The 17,241-nt window shown below is 46.7% G+C and overlaps 1 protein-coding gene across 5 annotated transcripts in view; it reads left to right on the top strand.

Moving 5' to 3' along the window:
• The window catches only part of PDGFRA (platelet derived growth factor receptor alpha), a 51,965-nt gene extending 35,227 nt beyond the window's left edge, over positions 1–16,738 (top strand). For all 5 annotated transcript variants that reach the window (XM_003985377.5, XM_019829489.3, XM_006931120.4 and 2 more), the window contains exons 17-23: positions 1,384–1,499; positions 1,840–1,962; positions 4,247–4,358; positions 5,628–5,727; positions 5,844–5,949; positions 7,499–7,740; positions 13,628–16,738. In XM_003985377.5, coding sequence (XP_003985426.1) covers positions 1,384–1,499; positions 1,840–1,962; positions 4,247–4,358; positions 5,628–5,727; positions 5,844–5,949; positions 7,499–7,740; positions 13,628–13,775 — 947 coding nt within the window. In that variant the 3' untranslated portion in view covers positions 13,776–16,738. The remainder of the gene's footprint in view (positions 1–1,383; positions 1,500–1,839; positions 1,963–4,246; positions 4,359–5,627; positions 5,728–5,843; positions 5,950–7,498; positions 7,741–13,627) is intronic.
• The last annotated feature ends 503 nt before the right edge of the window (positions 16,739–17,241 follow it).

Below are 17,241 nucleotides of genomic sequence, written 5' to 3'. Positions count from 1 at the left end.
GTTGACCAGTCTCTCGATTTTGTGTTCCTGGGCCTGGGCCCTCCCCTTGGTCAATGCAAAAAAGTGTTGAGCTGCCATGGAAATTATTTTGTAAATCACTGATATGCTCTGCATGCTTGCGGGGTTCTTCAGTGAAAGGTACAAATCCATTTAAAAAAAAGAATGTGCTTGTTTTGCAAAGCTCCATACATGAGAATATTTTCCATTGCTGCAGTTCCAAGTTCCATTCACTCCTCATTGCCAAATGGGGGAACTTCCAAGCCCTTTTAAAAGATTAGCCAATGAGAGCTGTCGGAACAGTGCTTCCTCTCCCCTCCCGTATTGTTAAAAATAGTTTACATTGCTTCCCAGGCTGGACCTGGCTCCAGATGTCAGGGGAACCTGATTCATGCTCAGCCCGGGCCCTGTTGGCAGGCACGCCCCTGATTTCTGGCCTTCTCCTGGCTGGCTGGAAAAATATGAATGGTTGCACTACTCTTCACTTGCCTGAAAGCGTTCAAAAAGAAATGAGAACGGCTGGCCTAGATTACCTCCTTCCTCGAAAACCCTGGGACCCTTCCAGAGGGGACTAACTGGGCAAAGTGGACAAGTTGCAAAAGGACCTAAACGCAGAGTCAATGGCACTGACCTTTAAGATCATTCCCTCTACTCTGACTGGGGCTTGCTTTAATACAGGAAAGAAGCCAAATACTATGAAGGTGGCTTTAACAAGAAAAGAGAAAGGCAATTCTTAGAAGCTACTTTTTTTTTTTAACGGTCATTTATTTTTTAGAGAAAGAGAGAGAGAGACACACACAGAGTGTAAGTGGGGGAGGGGCAGGGAGAGAAGGAGACACAGAATCCATCCAAACGAAGCAGGCTCTAGGCTCTGAGCCGTCAGCACAGAGCCTGACGTGGGGCTCGAACTCACAGATCGTGAGATCACGACCTAAGCCAAAGTCAGATGCTTAACGGGCTGAGCCACCCAGGCACCCCAGAAGCTACTTTTTCAAAGGGCCCTCATGTATATTCATCCCATAAGATTTAAAGGTGACTATGTGACTTGCTAACTAAGGTTGAAAAAAGAAATATAGGAGGCAAACAACAAAATATGTGTGAGACCCCATTAGACTGGTCCCTATGGACACACACACACACACACACACACACACACACACATAGACACACACGCACACCAGATATATATTTCTGCAGGCATATTTCTTTTTAGTGGTAGAACCTCTGTGTGGTTTGCGTCCCCACCTGCGAGGTCTGGAAACACTATAGGAAAATAATTTTAGATTTGTTCTTTGGACAAGCCTGCGCAGCCCTGTGGGAGAGCCCCCCGTGGGTGACGTTTCACGCTGTCCTCCAGCACCAACACACTTAATTCCTTTCCTGCAGACTCGGAAGTCAAAAACCTCCTCTCGGACGATAACTCAGAAGGCCTGACTCTGCTGGATTTGTTGAGCTTTACCTATCAAGTGGCGCGAGGGATGGAATTTTTGGCTTCCAAAAATGTGAGTATGTTCCCGGAACGGAGTTCTCTGTAGATCCGGGCCTGGAGCGTGGTAGGCCTGGCAGAGGCTTGTAGCAACGGCTGCTTGCTTCTCCCTTCCCTTTCCCTGAAGTGTGGCGGGGCGTCCCGTCTCGTCAGGCGCCTACTCTGCTCCAGAGCCTTCTCCTTCGTGGGGGTGGCCGGGATGAGAGCCTGCAGGCCGTGAGCTCTTTGCTCCAGGACAGCCTCCCTGAGGTGTCCCGGGCAGCCCCAAGCACCACCACGAAGTGGCCAACCTTGCAGGGGTGAGGTGGTCTGGCGGCAGATGGACAGACTCTGTTGTCTCTTCCCTTCCCACGCAGTGTGTCCACCGGGACCTGGCTGCTCGCAACGTCCTCCTGGCGCAAGGGAAAATCGTGAAGATCTGTGACTTCGGCCTGGCCAGGGACATCATGCACGATTCAAACTACGTGTCCAAAGGCAGCGTACGTGCTCTTTCCCCCCGTTTGACTTGCTCACCTTTCCTCACTGAAGCTCTGAAACTAGGCATTGCTTCTGGCCATTCAGTGTCCATATATGTTGTTAAATATTAAAAAAAATTTTTTTTTAATGTTTTATTTATTTTTGAGACAGAGAGAGAGAGAGAGAGCATGAGCAGGGGAGGGGCAGAGAGAGAGGGAGACACAGAATCCGAAGCGGGCTCCAGGCTCTGAGCTGTCAGCACAAGAGCCCTACACGGGACTCAAACCCACGAATCTTGAGATCATGACCTGAGCCAAAGTCGGACGCTTAACTGACTGAGCCACCCAGGTGCCCCTTAAACATTTTTTTAAAAGTCAATTTATTTGAGAGAAAGAGAGCATGTACGTGTGCATGTGCAAGTGGGGGAGGGGCAGAGAGAGAGAGAGAGAGAGGGAAAGGGGCAATCCCAAGGAGTCTCCATGCTGTCAGAGCAGAGCCCGATGCCGGGCTTGATCCCATGAGATCATGACCTGAGCCGAAGTCAAAAGCCAGACGCTTAACTGACTGAGCCACCAAGGCGTCCCCAGCGTCCATATTTTTTTTTTTTTATATATTTTTTTCAACGTTTATTTATTTTTGGGACAGAGAGAGACAGAGCATGAATGGGGGAGGGGCAGAGAGAGAGGGAGACACAGAATCGGAAACAGGCTCCAGGCTCTGAGCCATCAGCCCAGAGCCTGACGCGGGGCTCGAACTCCTGGACCGCGAGATCGTGACCTGGCTGAAGTCGGACGCTTAACCGACTGCGCCACCCAGGCGCCCCATCCCAGCGTCCATATTTTAATGTGGAGCCCACAAGATTCATGAATGGGCTCCTGGGACCAATATGGAAAGCACAAAGTCTGCAGCCAGACTGCCTGGGTGTGAGTACTGGTTCCAGCGCTTACTACTGTGGGGATTTGGGGCACGTGACTTGACCATTCTGTATCTTGGTTTCCCTATCGGTCACAGCGACCTGATAATCGTACCCATCTCCTGGGTTGCCTTGGGTGATTCAGTCAGTGACTTTAAGTTAAATGCTTAGGGCAGTGCCGCACATACGAGCCGTCAGCAAGTGTTAGCTATTAATGTGTAGATCATGTGTGCCTGTGCACCTGCATTCATTTCCAAAGAGAGCATCTTTAACTTTTATCAAATTTGCAAATGGTGTCTGTGACCCCTAAAATGTTGCGACCCTATGAGTTAAGCACAGTTTCCTTAAAGATGGTCTTTCTCCCCACCCCTTCTACCTCTAAGCAGATGCAGTAATTTAGGATACATTTTCCACTTGTAGGGACAATTCCAAATCACCCCACTGCACTAGTTGTGAGACAGCATGGGGTTGCTGTGCCCACCCACAGAAGGCCACTGGTCTGTGTCCAGGCTCCCTGTGAGACCAGCTTTAGGTACCTTGAACAAGTCAGTGGACTTTGGTGGAGCCAATTTCTCACCTGCCTAAAAAGTTGGGGCGCCTGGGCGGCTCAGCGGGTTAAGCATCTGACTTCAGCTCGGGTCATGATCTCACAGTTCTTGGGTTCGAGCCCCGCGTTGGGCTCTGTGCTGACTGCTTAGAGCCTGGAGCCTGCTTTGGATTCTGTCTCTGTGTCTCTCTGCCCCTCCCCCACTTGTGCTCTGTCTCTCTCTCTCTCTCTCTCTCTCTCTCTCAAAAATAAATAAACATTAAAAAAAAAGTTGATGAATCTGTGATCTCCCCATGAATTTCAGAAGGCTGAAGGTTGCTAATGTGGTTCCTTTATATTGTATATCTGCTTCAGTCTTAGTATTTCCACTGGAGTTTGTACAGACTCCCAAAAGAAGCTGCACAATTATCATAACGTCATATTTATAGTGATAGGAAATGAATTTCTTAAAATTCAGTAATGTAATTGGTTCTCAGATCACTGGATCTGTTTTGAATTTTGTTCCTAGGAACACCGGCAAATAGGAGAGACTGGTCCAGTCAGGGCTTTCGCTTTTTGGGTAAAACATTCAGGATTAAATATTTTCAAATGTTATTCCTTGGGAGGACCTAAGAGGCCACATCAACTATCCATCATTCATGAAATATTTATCGAGTACCCACCAGGTGCCAGGCACTCTCACGAGGGTGGAGAACACAGCCCTGGACAAAAAAACACAGGGAGATACTTACATGGACAAGGTTCTCAGTGCAAGTTATTATTAGTCCAAAAAGGACCCCTACTATTTCCGCTGCTGTGGGTCATTGGTGCGTATGCTGGATTTAATTTCCTCCCTCCTTCCATGCAGACCTTTCTCCCCGTGAAGTGGATGGCTCCTGAGAGCATCTTCGACAACCTCTACACCACGCTGAGTGACGTCTGGTCTTACGGCATTCTGCTCTGGGAGATCTTTTCCCTTGGTACGGGCCTGATGTCTCTGCTCGCTTGGGTCGTTTTGGAAAAACACTGGGAGGGAAACACTGTGTTTTCCAGGCTCCAGGGTGTTAACAATGTTAAGATACCTGCTGTGAGTCAAGTGCACTGCGGCAGGTTAAATCACACATTGCGCACTTCCGGGGTCAGGAGTATGCCCGTGCAGACAGCCAGGAGTTTTGGGGGGCTGCACCCTCACGTCTGGCCTTTGCCCCCCCTCTCCTTTGGGCTGTGCTAGAATGACTTTCTCCCACTAGAGATGTTCCTGAGGACACCCACTCCCCAGCTGCTTTTTCACGGGGTCTTTGGGTTAAGTGGGTTCACCAGTGGTGATCGAGGCTCAGGTGAAAAGAAGTGTGGCCGGGAAAAGAGTGTGATTCCCCTTCCTGGTCATCTCTCTGGAGGAGAAGAGCCTCCTAGTCATTGGGTTCGTCAGTCACCAGGTCCCAAACAACACAGGTACCCTGTGCTGCCAGGTGAGGGCCCTGAGGGAGGAGTGATTCATGACCCTGACCTCTGACAGTTCATCTCGGACAAGATAAGACTTACACATAGCAATAAACGGGGTGGTTCTGATTAACATTGTAATGGAAGAGAAAAGGGGAAGGAGTTTTGGAGTAGTTTTGGAAGGCTTTAGAGAGGAAACTAAGCTTGTTCTGACTGTGGCCATAAAAACGGAAATGTTTCATGAATTCTGTTACCTTAATGTGGTAGTAAAGGGTTTCTTCCCTGCCTGGTCTCCTTCTTCAATCCCATTTGTCCCTGCTTGGATGTCACTGCCTCATCCCGGTGTGTGGCTTAACTGAGGCTCACAGTCTGCTAAAAGCAGAGAATCACCTAGATATTTCAAGCCTCAGCTTTGACTTTTGCTCTAATTATTAAACATTTTTGGTGAGAATGATTTTTTTTTTGTAATTTCTTTGGCTTTAGTGATGGAGAATTTCTCTTCCTTTTCTATTTTGCTTTGTATGTGTAGATCCAGGGATCAGAAACATTGAAAAACACTTGTGTGCTTTTCCTAAGATGTAGCATCTTTGCCTAGGGTGTCTGGACTTGACCAACCCAGAAGTCCTGGTTACCTTTACGATTCCGGGCAAGCCCGTGAAGTCAGGGAGATGGTAACCCTTCATTTCCTTGCAAGAACCAGAAGTTCAAGTGGGGATCCCCAGATGTGTTCTGTAGGCGCTGTATGACCCCGAGTGTCTCAGCAGTGTAACGCACGCTCGTTAATCCTGGTTGTTCTCTTTGGCTTTCAGGGGGCACCCCGTACCCTGGCATGATGGTGGATTCCACTTTCTACAACAAGATCAAGAACGGGTACCGGATGGCCAAGCCTGACCACGCCACCAGCGAAGTGTGAGCCCCCTCCCCATCTCGTGCGCCTTGCGTTCATGCCCGGCGGGCGTGTGGGGTGGGGCGGGGGTGCCCTGACACTCCTCCCTGTGCCCACTCGGAGTTGTGTGCTTCCGCAGCTATGAAATCATGGTCAAGTGCTGGCACAGTGAGCCGGAGAAGAGACCCTCCTTTTACCACCTGAGTGAGATTGTGGAGAATCTGTTGCCGGGACAATATAAGAAGGTTTGTCTGGGCCCCTCCAAGCTGGGTGGAACGGCATGGGCAAAGGGAGAAGTCAAGAGCAGGCAGTCACGCGAGCGAGCAGCACAGTTCAACGCTGTTTTAAAGAAACGTTTCCAAAGGGGAGGAAGATTGTTTGATCCAGTGGCCAGGGCTTTCATGGCGTGCTCCCCCGGCCCCTGGTAGCGATGATGAATGAAAACCCTCCCCTCTCCTCAGGGCTCCCCTTTTATCTCAAGTGTGCGACACCTGTAAGCACTTTATTCTCCAGATGTTCGAGTATCTGAAGCTACCGTGCAGTTAGAAGTCTCAGGGCATCCACAGCCATTAAATCGCTAATTTGAATGCACTTAAATCCATGTGAAATTGGCTTTCACCAGCTGACTGGAAGGAACAACCTCAGCTGTTATCTGTGGCTCCAGCTGGTTTTTTGCGGAATAGGAAGCATTGTTCAAAGGAACAAATGTAATTTCATGGAGCCAAGCAGGATATGTTAATAAATGAAACAACTTTCTGCCGAGATGCTGTGAAGGAGCCCCAGACACAGTTGTATAATCAATGCAATTTCTAAGACTCAGGTTCGTCAGTATGTAGAGTCTTCATATCTATTGCTTGTCCTTCTCATAGAGGAGCAGCGTTAGGTCGTTGCATGCTGAACTGGGCGTTAAACACTTGTGTCTATTGATTATCTCACTGCCCGTTACAACTCCGATAAGTGAGGCAATGAGGAGGCAAAAGGAAATTAATGGTGGCTCAGTCAAAGATGCCCTGGCTGGTTAAGTAAGATGTATGGGTGGGAAGAGACTAGAATTGGTCTGGAAAATGAAGTCTTTTTAGATCCAAGTTCTGTAAGTTTTGAGTTAGATTTCTCCAACGGTTAGGGATCAGGAAGGTTTCAGGGGTGGTGCTTTCAGTGGAAGTCCTTGTCCCCTCTTATTGAGACCCATCCAAGCCCTGAAGAGACTATGTATTGGGACCAGAAGGCTCCCCGCTAGTCCCAGAGAAGGGAGTGTGTGTGCATGGAGGTGGGTGGATGGCGGTGGGGGGGGGGGATCACAGTCATAGCTACTGACTCAGTGAAGGGGTTCATTGTATCTTTTTTTAAACAAGTTTATTTGGAGAGCGACAGAGAGAGTGGGGGAGGAGCAGAGAGAGAGAGAGAGAGAGAGAGAGAGAGAGAGAGAGAATCCCAAGCAGGCTCAGTGCTATGCAGGGCTCAAACTCAATAACCGCGAGATCATGACCTGAGCCAAAACCAAGAGTCAGTCGCTTAACCCACTGAGCCACCCAGGTGCCCTGGGGCTCATTGTATCTTAAGGAGAATGAGAGATCCCATTGGTAGGATGGCAGGAGATCTCTGCCATCAGTGGTCCTTTCCCCGTGTCCCACATCCCTGGGATGTGACAGTTGACAGCTGACTCTCCTTCAGTTGTCTCAACCCCGCATCTGTGCGGTAGCTTGGAAACACAGACGGTTAAATAATAGTTCTGAGCGTCCTTTCTGCAGTTCAGTGGGTGACACTTGGTTAACCACGTGAAACGCATATCTGCAGAGCTACGAAAAGATTCACCTGGACTTCTTGAAGAGCGACCACCCTGCCGTGGCACGCATGCGCGTGGACTCGGACAACGCCTACATCGGCGTCACCTACAAACACGAGGAAGACAAGCTGAAGGACTGGGAAGGCAGCCTGGACGAGCAGAGGCTGAGTGCAGACAGCGGCTACATCATCCCTCTGCCCGACATCGACCCTGTTCCTGAGGAGGAGGACCTGGGCAAGAGGAACAGACACAGGTAGGGCTTCCTGCAGAGCTCCCCTCCGCCCCCCCAGCGCCCCTGAAGGAGGGGAGCCATTGCCCTGGCGACGTCAGTGCATCTGTTCGAGGGGAGCGCTGGCAGAGCCTTCGAGGGGTCTGTTTCCATATGCAGATGCTTCCCAGATGCTCCTCATACATGCTCCGTGGGGCTGGGGGAGGTATAGGGCAGGCAGGGTGGAGAGTCTTTGACCGGAGTCCTCAGGTGTTTTGATCAGACTGTCGCAGCCGCTCTGATTATTGAGATACTAGAAGCCTCTCTTGCTGTTTTCTGCACTGGTCATGGAACGGAGGAGAGAGCTGAGAGAGAGGCCAGACTGGGCTATTGGATGCTTCATCGGTGGATCTTACCCCTAGCTGTAAGCTCGGATCACCTGGGGAGACTAGAAAACCGATCTACGCACATCACCCAGACCAACGAGTTAGAATCTCTGGGAACGGGACCCAGGCGCTTCCTGGCTGATTTGTTCTTCCTTTTTAACTTTGTATAATGGAAGACTTCTAACGTGCCCGACTCAAGTTGTACAGTGACCTGTCAGTTAATCTGTCACCCAATTTGAGCGTGCATGAACTCATGGCCAGAATGCATGAATCCACTACCACTCTCCTTGGGTTATTTTGAAGCCAATCCTAGACATCGTGTCATTTCACCCATAAACATTCCATCATGGGTCTCTAAAAGATAAAGGCTCTATTTAAAAAATGTTTTAAGTGTATTTATTTTGAGAGAGACCGAGAACGTGAACGGGGGAGGAACAGAGAGCGAGGAGAGAGAATCCTAAACAGGCCCTACGCTGTCATCGTGGAGCCTGACCTAGGGTTCAGTCGCACAAACTGAGAGATCATGACCTGAGCTGAAAGCAAGAGTCAGGTGCTTAACCGACTGAGCCTCCCAGGCCCCCTATGACTCTATTGAAAGAAATAACTGGAGTTATTAAAAATAACTTACGATGCCATTTTCTCACCCCTCCCCCACCAATTGACAATAAATTGTTAGGAACATCAGATATCCAGTGGTCAAATCTCCCCGACTCTCTGATAAGTATTATTTTGCATTTGTTTTATTCTAATTGAGATGGAAATGAAGAGTGACCCATGGCCTTTAGTTGCTATGTCTCTATGCATTTGTCTTGCCTCTTTTTACCCACTTTGCATAGTATGTGTGAAGGACCCAGAGCGTTTGGCCGTCACGTTCTCACGTTCAGAATTTTGTTGATTGCATCCCGTAGTGTGTCTTCATGTGCTTTATCTCCTGTATTTGTTGTAAACTGGTGGTCTAGAGGCTTGATCTGACTCAGGTTAGATTTTTTGGCATGTGTGCCTCAAAGATCGTGCTGTGTCCTTCCGTCGGGAGCTGCATGCTGTCCAGTGGCCTCCCCTTTTGTGACAGCAACAGCCATTGTTGATCATTACCTGGATCCATTAACTTAGGACCAAAGCGATGCTAATACGCAGCCGGGACTAGAACCATTGGTTTGAACGTCCAGACGAGGGGACTGTGTCTTTGGTCTCCACTGTCTTTGCAGGGTCCTTGAACAGAGGCAGGTGAAAGTGATGTGTCTCCTTTTTCCATCTTCATTGAGAATGTTTTTCTCCCTTCTTCCTCTTTTGGTTAGCTACATGTAATTATTTAGGCAGAAGCATATGGCATTATTATTTTGGAGGCTTGTGATTGTGACATCCCTTGCTGTTGGTGTGAACCAGGTAATTTAAAAAAGTATAATTGTGTTTTTTTGTTTTTGGAATGGGTTATGAGGATTGGAGATTGCGCAAAGCGCTCTGACTTACCTTTGCAAAAATACGTTTGTGTTGTTTTAGCGAAACGTGTCTCCAGCTTTGGGGGATCTGTGGTAGCCCTTGACCCCAGATCTGCCATCCATTTGGTTATTTTGTATTTGGGGGCTCTGAATAATATTTCACTGACAAAAAAGTTTTGCTTCATTTTTTTTCTTTACTTATTTATTTTGAGAGAGAGAGAGAGAGAGCCAGTGAACAAGCTGGGAGGCACAGAGAGAATCTCAAGCAGGCTCCATGCTGTGAGCTCAGAACCCAAATGGGGCTCGAACTCACGAACCGTGAGATCATGCCCAAATCAAGAGTTGGACACTTAGCCGAGTGAGCTACCTAGGCACCCCAAAAGGTTTTGTTTCTAAATTAAGTTAGAAAGTTGTAGGGACTTTCACCATTCATGAGTTTGAGCCCCGTGTCGGGCTCTGTACTCACAGCACGGAGCCTGCTTGGGATTCTCTCTCTCCCTCTCTCTCTGTTCCTCCCCTGCTCTCTCTCACTCTCTCAGAATGAATAAACTTAAAAAAAGAAAGTCATATTGATAAATAATACAAGAAAGGTGCCCAGAACTTTTCTAGGCGTATACCAGGCTGTAATGCAGAGTTTGACGTATATTACGTGGAGAGAACAATTCTAGTTGATAGAAAGTGGTTGTGTTAGATAATTAGAAGCTCTGGAAGGGCAATACATTTGGTCTTCTAATTGCGCAGAGTATGTCCCAAATGACTACACCAGGTCAGGTGAAGCTGTGGTCCTCACAGATGGGCTGAGCACGGGGAATGTCTTGGTTAGCTTGGGCTGCCATAACACAATACCGTAGACTTGGGGGCTTAAACAATAGACATTTATTTTCTCACAGTCCTGGAGGCTGGCAGTCCAAGATCAAGGTGTTGGCAGGTTTGATTTTTCCTGCATTCCCCTTCCTTGGCTTGCAGATGGCCATCTTCTTAATGTGTCCTCTCATGGTCTTTTTCTGTGTGTGTATCACAGGTGTCTCTTCCTCTTACAGGGACACCGTTTCTATTGGGTGAGAGCCCCACTTTAATGACCTCATTTAACTGTGATTACCTCCTTAAAGGCCCTATCTCCAAAGATAATCACAATGGGGATTAGGGCTTTCACATGTGAGTTTTGTGGGGGTGGGGAGGGGGACACAGTTCAGCCTATCCTAGTGAAGGGGGATCCCAGGGCTGAGATGCTCTAGGTCTAGGAAAGCATGATGATCCTGTGGAATCTTCTTGGGCTCAGGGGGCTTGGCCTCGGGAGGGGAATGGGTATGAGAAAGACTGGGCCTTGCTTGCTATAGAGGGTTTGGGGCTGCTGGGTCAGGGATATCAGGAGCCAGGCCCTGGGCCACAAGATGGGCACTGTGGCTTGGGACTCAGAAGTAAGCCCAGTCATCAGCTTTAGGACCACCATGAAGCCTGGCAAGCTACAAGGATGATCTCGTGCTGAGTCTCTGTGGAAGTTAGCTTCCTCCACGCCCATACCCTTGCCTTCTCTCTGTGAGGTAGACTGGCCGAGAGAGGAGCATGTCAGGCCCAGGAGAATCAGTGCAAGGGGAATGACTCCACTGTAGGACTCAGCTGTAGAACTTGCCCCCAAGGAGGGGACCTTAGTCCAAATCACAGCATCTAGAGCAGTCTCATAAATGCAGGTCCTGTCTGGGTTAGGGCCATCTCCAAAGGTTGACTCCGGCCTCCAGCTATTGGCCAGGGCCCCATGAACCGGGGCTGGCTTCCCAGAGAGAGAGGTTGTTGGGACAATATGGTTATCAAGACCAGCCAAGTGGACTTGGGGTTCACAGTGAGGGCCCAGGACCAGGGTGTAAGCCGAGGGGAGGGTAGAGTACAAAGTAAGAACGGAGACAGAAGCTCTCAGTCCTAGGGAAAGGCCCAGTCTGTGGGGTTGTGAAAAGACCCCTCAGTGTAGCCACCCTGCAGGTTCTAAGAACTCTCCAGGCCACCTTTGGGATGGATGGCAGCAGACCATTTCGCATGGGCTTCTATAAGCCAGGCTCAGTTTTCTGCCTGGAAACTGAACTGACCTAGAGAGGAGGGGGAGAGGCAGAGGAGGCAGGCCTGGCCCTTCGGGAAGGAAACAGCCAGCAGGGCTGAGAGCCCCTATTGGGCACGTGTGTGAGACTGCTTCCTCTGGCTGGCCAGCCAATGGTATGGTTTCTGTGTTATGTCTACAGTTGCAGCCCCACGGTGAGAGCAGGCCGTCCTGCCTATCAGCAGATAACCTGCTTGTGGCAAAAAGATATATATAGAAATTTCGCAATCCAAGGCAGGATAATAAGGCGGTAAGAGTTCAGAGACAGGAAGACAGGGAATCATGACGGGCTAGAGACTAGGGAGAATTATTTTTCTAAAAATCCTAGTGAGAAATTTTAAACATTCAGAAAGATTGAGTGAATCCATCTACCACTTAGCTTTAGTAGTTGTTAACATTTTGCCATGTGTGGTTTATCTAACTATACATATTTATGCATATATACGCGTATATACATATATATGTATATATATGTAGTTATACCTATGTTGTGTCTATACATAATATATAATAATATGTACTACATATTTTTTTAAGTTTATTTTGAGAGAGAGCGAGCACATGTGTGAGCAGGAGAGGAGCGGGGGGGGGGGGGGGGGAGAGAGAATCTCAAGCAGACTCCACACTGTCAGTGCAGAGCCCAGCGTGGGGCTCGATCTCATGAACCATGAGATCATGACCTGAGCCAAAACCAAGAGTCGGATGCTTAACTGACTGAGTCACCCAGGTGCCCCAATACTACATATTTAATAACATATGATATGTAAATATACATCTACCACATACACACCCCTACTTATTTTTCCTTGCTAAAACATTTGAAACTCCTGCGAACATCTCCTAAGAATAAGGATACTCTCTCTCTTACATAATTATAACAGTGATCACATGTGAGATCACATGTGAGAAAATCACATGATCACATGTGAGAAAATTAACAACTGTTTCCTGATATCTGATATTCAGGCCCTAATCAGGTAAGGATTTGAGTGATAACAATAATAATAGTAATAACTAATATTTATTGGACATTTAGTATGTTGTAGGTCCTGTGCTCAGTGCCTTATGGTTATTACCTTATTTAATTTCCCTAACAGATAGGAATATTGTCAGGTACTATTGTCATCTCATTTTATTTAATGTAATTTTTAAAAAGTTTTTATTTACTTATTTTGAGAGGAGGTATGAGCGGGAGAAGGGCAGAGAGAGAGGGAGAGAGGGAGAATCCCAAGCAGGCTCTGTGCTTTTAGCACAGAGCCTGACGCAGGGCTCGAACTCATGAACTGTGAGATCATGACCTGATCCAGAATCAAGAGTCGGATGCTGAACTGAATGAGCCATCCAGGTGCCCCTGTCATCCCATCTTATAAGCCAGGGAACAAGTTCAGGGAGTTAAGTGACTCATGTGACTCCCACAGCTACTAAGTGGTGGGTGATTCCAGACCTAAGGCTTTTTGACGATAGAACGCTCCCTTTCGACCGCTACTCTAGTGAGTAAGGAGCCTTCATCCGCCTTCATGACTGGGGCCAGGGAACGTGGGGGGTGGGTATAAAGAGGAGGGGAGGAAGGCATTCCAGGGGTGTGGGGTCAGATGCTGACAACACCATTTGGGTGCTCGGGAAATTTCACAGCAAGGGACTGGCTGGGCTGTGGTTTGCAGCTGATTTCATCCCCCTCTGTCTTTTGACCAGGCACTGCTTACTCTCTTTTCCACTAGGACTGGGTAGGGAAAGAATCGTGGCAGCGTGTTAGCAGCTCTGCTGAAAGATTTGACGGGAGAGAAGGAAGGCGGGAGGGTGAAGGTGACCTGGGGGTTCTTGGTTTTCCACTGGGCCCCCTGCAGTGTGGTGGATGATGAGTAGCTGTCTGGCTTGGTGGCAGGATCTTGCCTAATTCGGTGGCCAAAGGATCTTGCAGAAAGAGCTCCTTTGCCTTTGGGGGGGGGGCGGCCACCTTAGTCACACAACCGTGGTCTCGTCGGTCTGTACTGGGCTTAACCTCTCCTATTCTCTCCCTCCACCAGCTCACAGACCTCAGAAGAGAGCGCCATTGAGACAGGTTCCAGCAGCTCTACCTTCGTCAAGAGAGAGGATGAAACCATCGAGGACATCGACATGATGGATGACATTGGCATAGACTCCTCAGACCTGGTAGAGGACAGCTTCCTGTGACTGGCAGATTCAGGGGGTACCTTCCACTCTTGGAGCCACCTTGGATCCCTTTAAGAAAACCACTTTATTGCAATGCAAAGTTGGGGAGGAGGACTTGGACGATGTGTAAAGAGAAGTTCCCAGCCAAGGGCCTCAGGGAGCCTTCTAAATATGGATGAATGGGATATTTCGGAATGAACTGTCTTAGCGTTGCCCTTGCAATGCTTTAGTAGCATCTCAGCGGTGTGTGAAGTTTGGAGATAGATGGACAAAGAAATAATAGGCCACGGAAGGTGAACTTTGTGTTTCAAGGGCATTGGTGAGAGTCCAACATACACGATTTTTATTTACGAGAAAACTCCAGCATTGTAATTATGTAAATAACTCTAACTGAGGGTGTGTTTAGATTTCTATTAACTGCTCTGGACTTCTGAAGAGACCACTCAACCCATCCATGTACTTCCTGCTTGAAACCTGGTATCAGTTGCCTTTGAACTTTCCTGGGAAGTACATGCAAAACCACTTTTGAACCTTAAAAGGTACTGGTACTATAGCATCTTACCTTTTTTTTTTTTTTTTTTTTTTTAGTGTTAAAGAGATAAAGAATAATAATTAACCAATCTTGTTTACTAGATTTGGGTCATTTAGAAGCCCAGCCACTCATTTTCATATTGTAATCTACTGTTATCAGTAATGCTACATGTGTAATGTGTAACACGTTTTCCCTACAGAGAAAGCACAATTTAAAAAAAAAAAAAGATTCTTACTAAGTAGGCGACAAGTTTGACAGTTTGTGACATTTATATCAAATAACCGATGTTTCTCTATAAAATATGGTAATAGCTTTAGTGGATTAAATTTAGTTGAACATAGAGAACAGTAAAAGTAGTGTCTTCCAGGAAGTCAGTGTTTTTAACTGTGTGCCGAATAGGTTCCCTAATCCGTTGTACTAAAAACAATTAACTGCCCTCTGAAGTAATGGGATTTGAAAGAAACAAAACCCCGAAATCCTAAATGTTCGCAATCTAAAGGCATAAGCCTGTGCCTAACATGACTTGTCATGTTACTACCCAGTGGAAAATACAATCATCGGTGAAAAGACTGGATTTGCAGAGGCCGTTTTCATGCTTGGCGATAACTTTGGTGGATCCCCAAATCTGTGTTTTTAAAATTTTACAAACCCTAGAAGGGTCAGAAGGATGCCTGGAATATCAGCCCCCTTTCTTTCATCTCATACCCCAAAGAGAAATAGTTTGAAACTGTGAGAACATAAAGGCATTATTTAATGAGTACTGCATGCGCATTAGCCTGGATCCTTGTTTCCCAAATGGGATCGCACCTGGGAACACCAGATTCTAGGTCCCCACCCCAGATCTTCTGAATTATTAAGTCTGGTCAGGAGTAGGAACCTGTCTTTTTATAAACTCCCTGGCTGTTTTGATTAGCCAGGTTTGGGCAACACCAGCTTAGGGTACAGGAAGTTGCCATGGGACACAGATAATTTGAAATTTGGAACTAGGCTAGAAGTCAGCCATGCAGGAAGCCTACCAGTTAAGTCCTTGGCTTTGGGTCAGTGACGTTTAAGGCCATATATGTGGCAATTGCTGCCCTTAATTTAACTTTCCAGTCTTAGCTGAGGCTGCGAAAGCAAAACCTTGGTTTAGCAGGTCTTTCCAAAAGTAAAGACATTGCTCCCTACTGCATGGGGGACCTGAACTTGCCACCCAACCCCGCCCCCAGCCCCCCAGAGGCATGTACAGAAATGATGCGATTCAGAGTGCCAGGTCTCTGTATAACCAGGTTAATATTTTGGTGAAAACAAACAAACAAACAAAAAACTAAAAAGTTGTGCTGAAATTTTGGGGTGACATAGCAGGACACATTGTCACCTCCATCCAAACTGTCAGACGGGTTGGGGTGGGTTCATTGGCATTCTCTGCACTACTGCTTAATTGCTGACACCGTATGAATGAAACATGGGCTGTGATTGCCGCAATCACCGTCCGTGCTCCTTGGAAGAAGTAGCAGCAGAAACAAGGTACTTGACTACCTAGTGGTATAATCTCAGTGCAAGCCCCAACTTTCTTACCCACCTTTTTCATACCAAGTGTGAAGACTGAGCCAGATTGGCCAATTAAAAAAGAAAATCTGACTAGGTTCTGTAGAGCCAATTAGACTTGAAATACATTTGTGTTTCTAGAATCACAGCCCAAGCATTCTGTTTATCGCTCACTCTCCCTTGTACAGCCTTCTTTTGTTGGTGCTTTGCATTTTGATGTTCCTTTGAATTTTGTGTGACATCATGGGGCTGGATGAAAATTCTCAGACAAGCAGGTTCCAGTCCTAATGAATACTCCCACCTAAGTTTTTGTGTGACTGCATCTTATTTTTTTTTAACAGTATTTTCATTGTATCACAGACTTGTTTCCTTTTTGGCCTCCTGCAAAATCCCCAGATGAAAATTTGCCAATCCTTCCTGCTTTCTGTTTTTATGAAGACAATCAAAGCTGGCCTGAGAAACACAATTTGTGACTTTTTTTTTTAAATGATCAGTGATGTCCTTAAAATGTGGTCTGCCAATCTGTACAAACGGTCCTATTTTTGTGAAGAGGGACGTGACATAAAATGATGTTATACATCAATATGTATATATGTATTTCTTTATAGACTTGGAGAATACTGCCAAAACATTTATGACAAGCTGTATCACTGCCTTTGTTTATATTTTTTTGACTGTGATATTCCCCACAGGCACATTAACTGTTGCACTTTTGAATGTCCAAAATTTATATTTTAGAAAAATAAAGAGAAAAATACATAAGTGTTTCCAAAACAGTGGTGTGGTGAATGTTTGTGAAGTAACTCAATAGGTAGGGTCTACTGATAAAAAATGTATTACAGAACGCCCCGTTCGTGGTTTTGTTTTAAAACATGTAAATGAAGATCTTTATATTTCAATAAATGATATATATAATTTAAAGTTACACTAAGGTCCCAGCATTTTTGTTTTTAGCTGAATCACATAAATTAAAGCAATTTTGTTCAATGCGCTTTCTGAGCAGTGTTTCAGTAGGGCTTCATATCGTGGTTTTGATGAAACCAATGGGAAATTTAAGATTTGAACGTTATTTGAGTGCGTTAGTTTTCAGACACAGCGTTTAACTTAAAAGATAACCGGCACTTGGCTCATCCTCAATCCTATTGTTTGTTTGTTTGAATAGCATTTTATTGCACCGTGTTTTTCTCCCCCGCAGGAGCACAGGAGTGCATTTGCAGCATTCAAACATTGTAGGTGTGTGTGCTACGAGCGATTAAAGGCTTTCTTCACTATATCTTCTTCCCTGTCCCTGTCCGGGTTCCCAGAGGCAGAATTGCATCTTTCATCTTTCCGCTCTCCTCTCCGTGCATCTGCTTATGTACCCGTATCTACATCTCTATTTTTGCTTCATGTTTTACCTAAATGGTATTTACTTTACGTAACGCTTTG

Source organism: Felis catus, chromosome B1, assembly GCF_018350175.1.
Source record: "Felis catus isolate Fca126 chromosome B1, F.catus_Fca126_mat1.0, whole genome shotgun sequence".
Classification (NCBI taxonomy): Eukaryota; Metazoa; Chordata; class Mammalia; order Carnivora; family Felidae; genus Felis; species Felis catus.
This window is presented reverse-complemented; position numbering and strand designations above follow the sequence as displayed.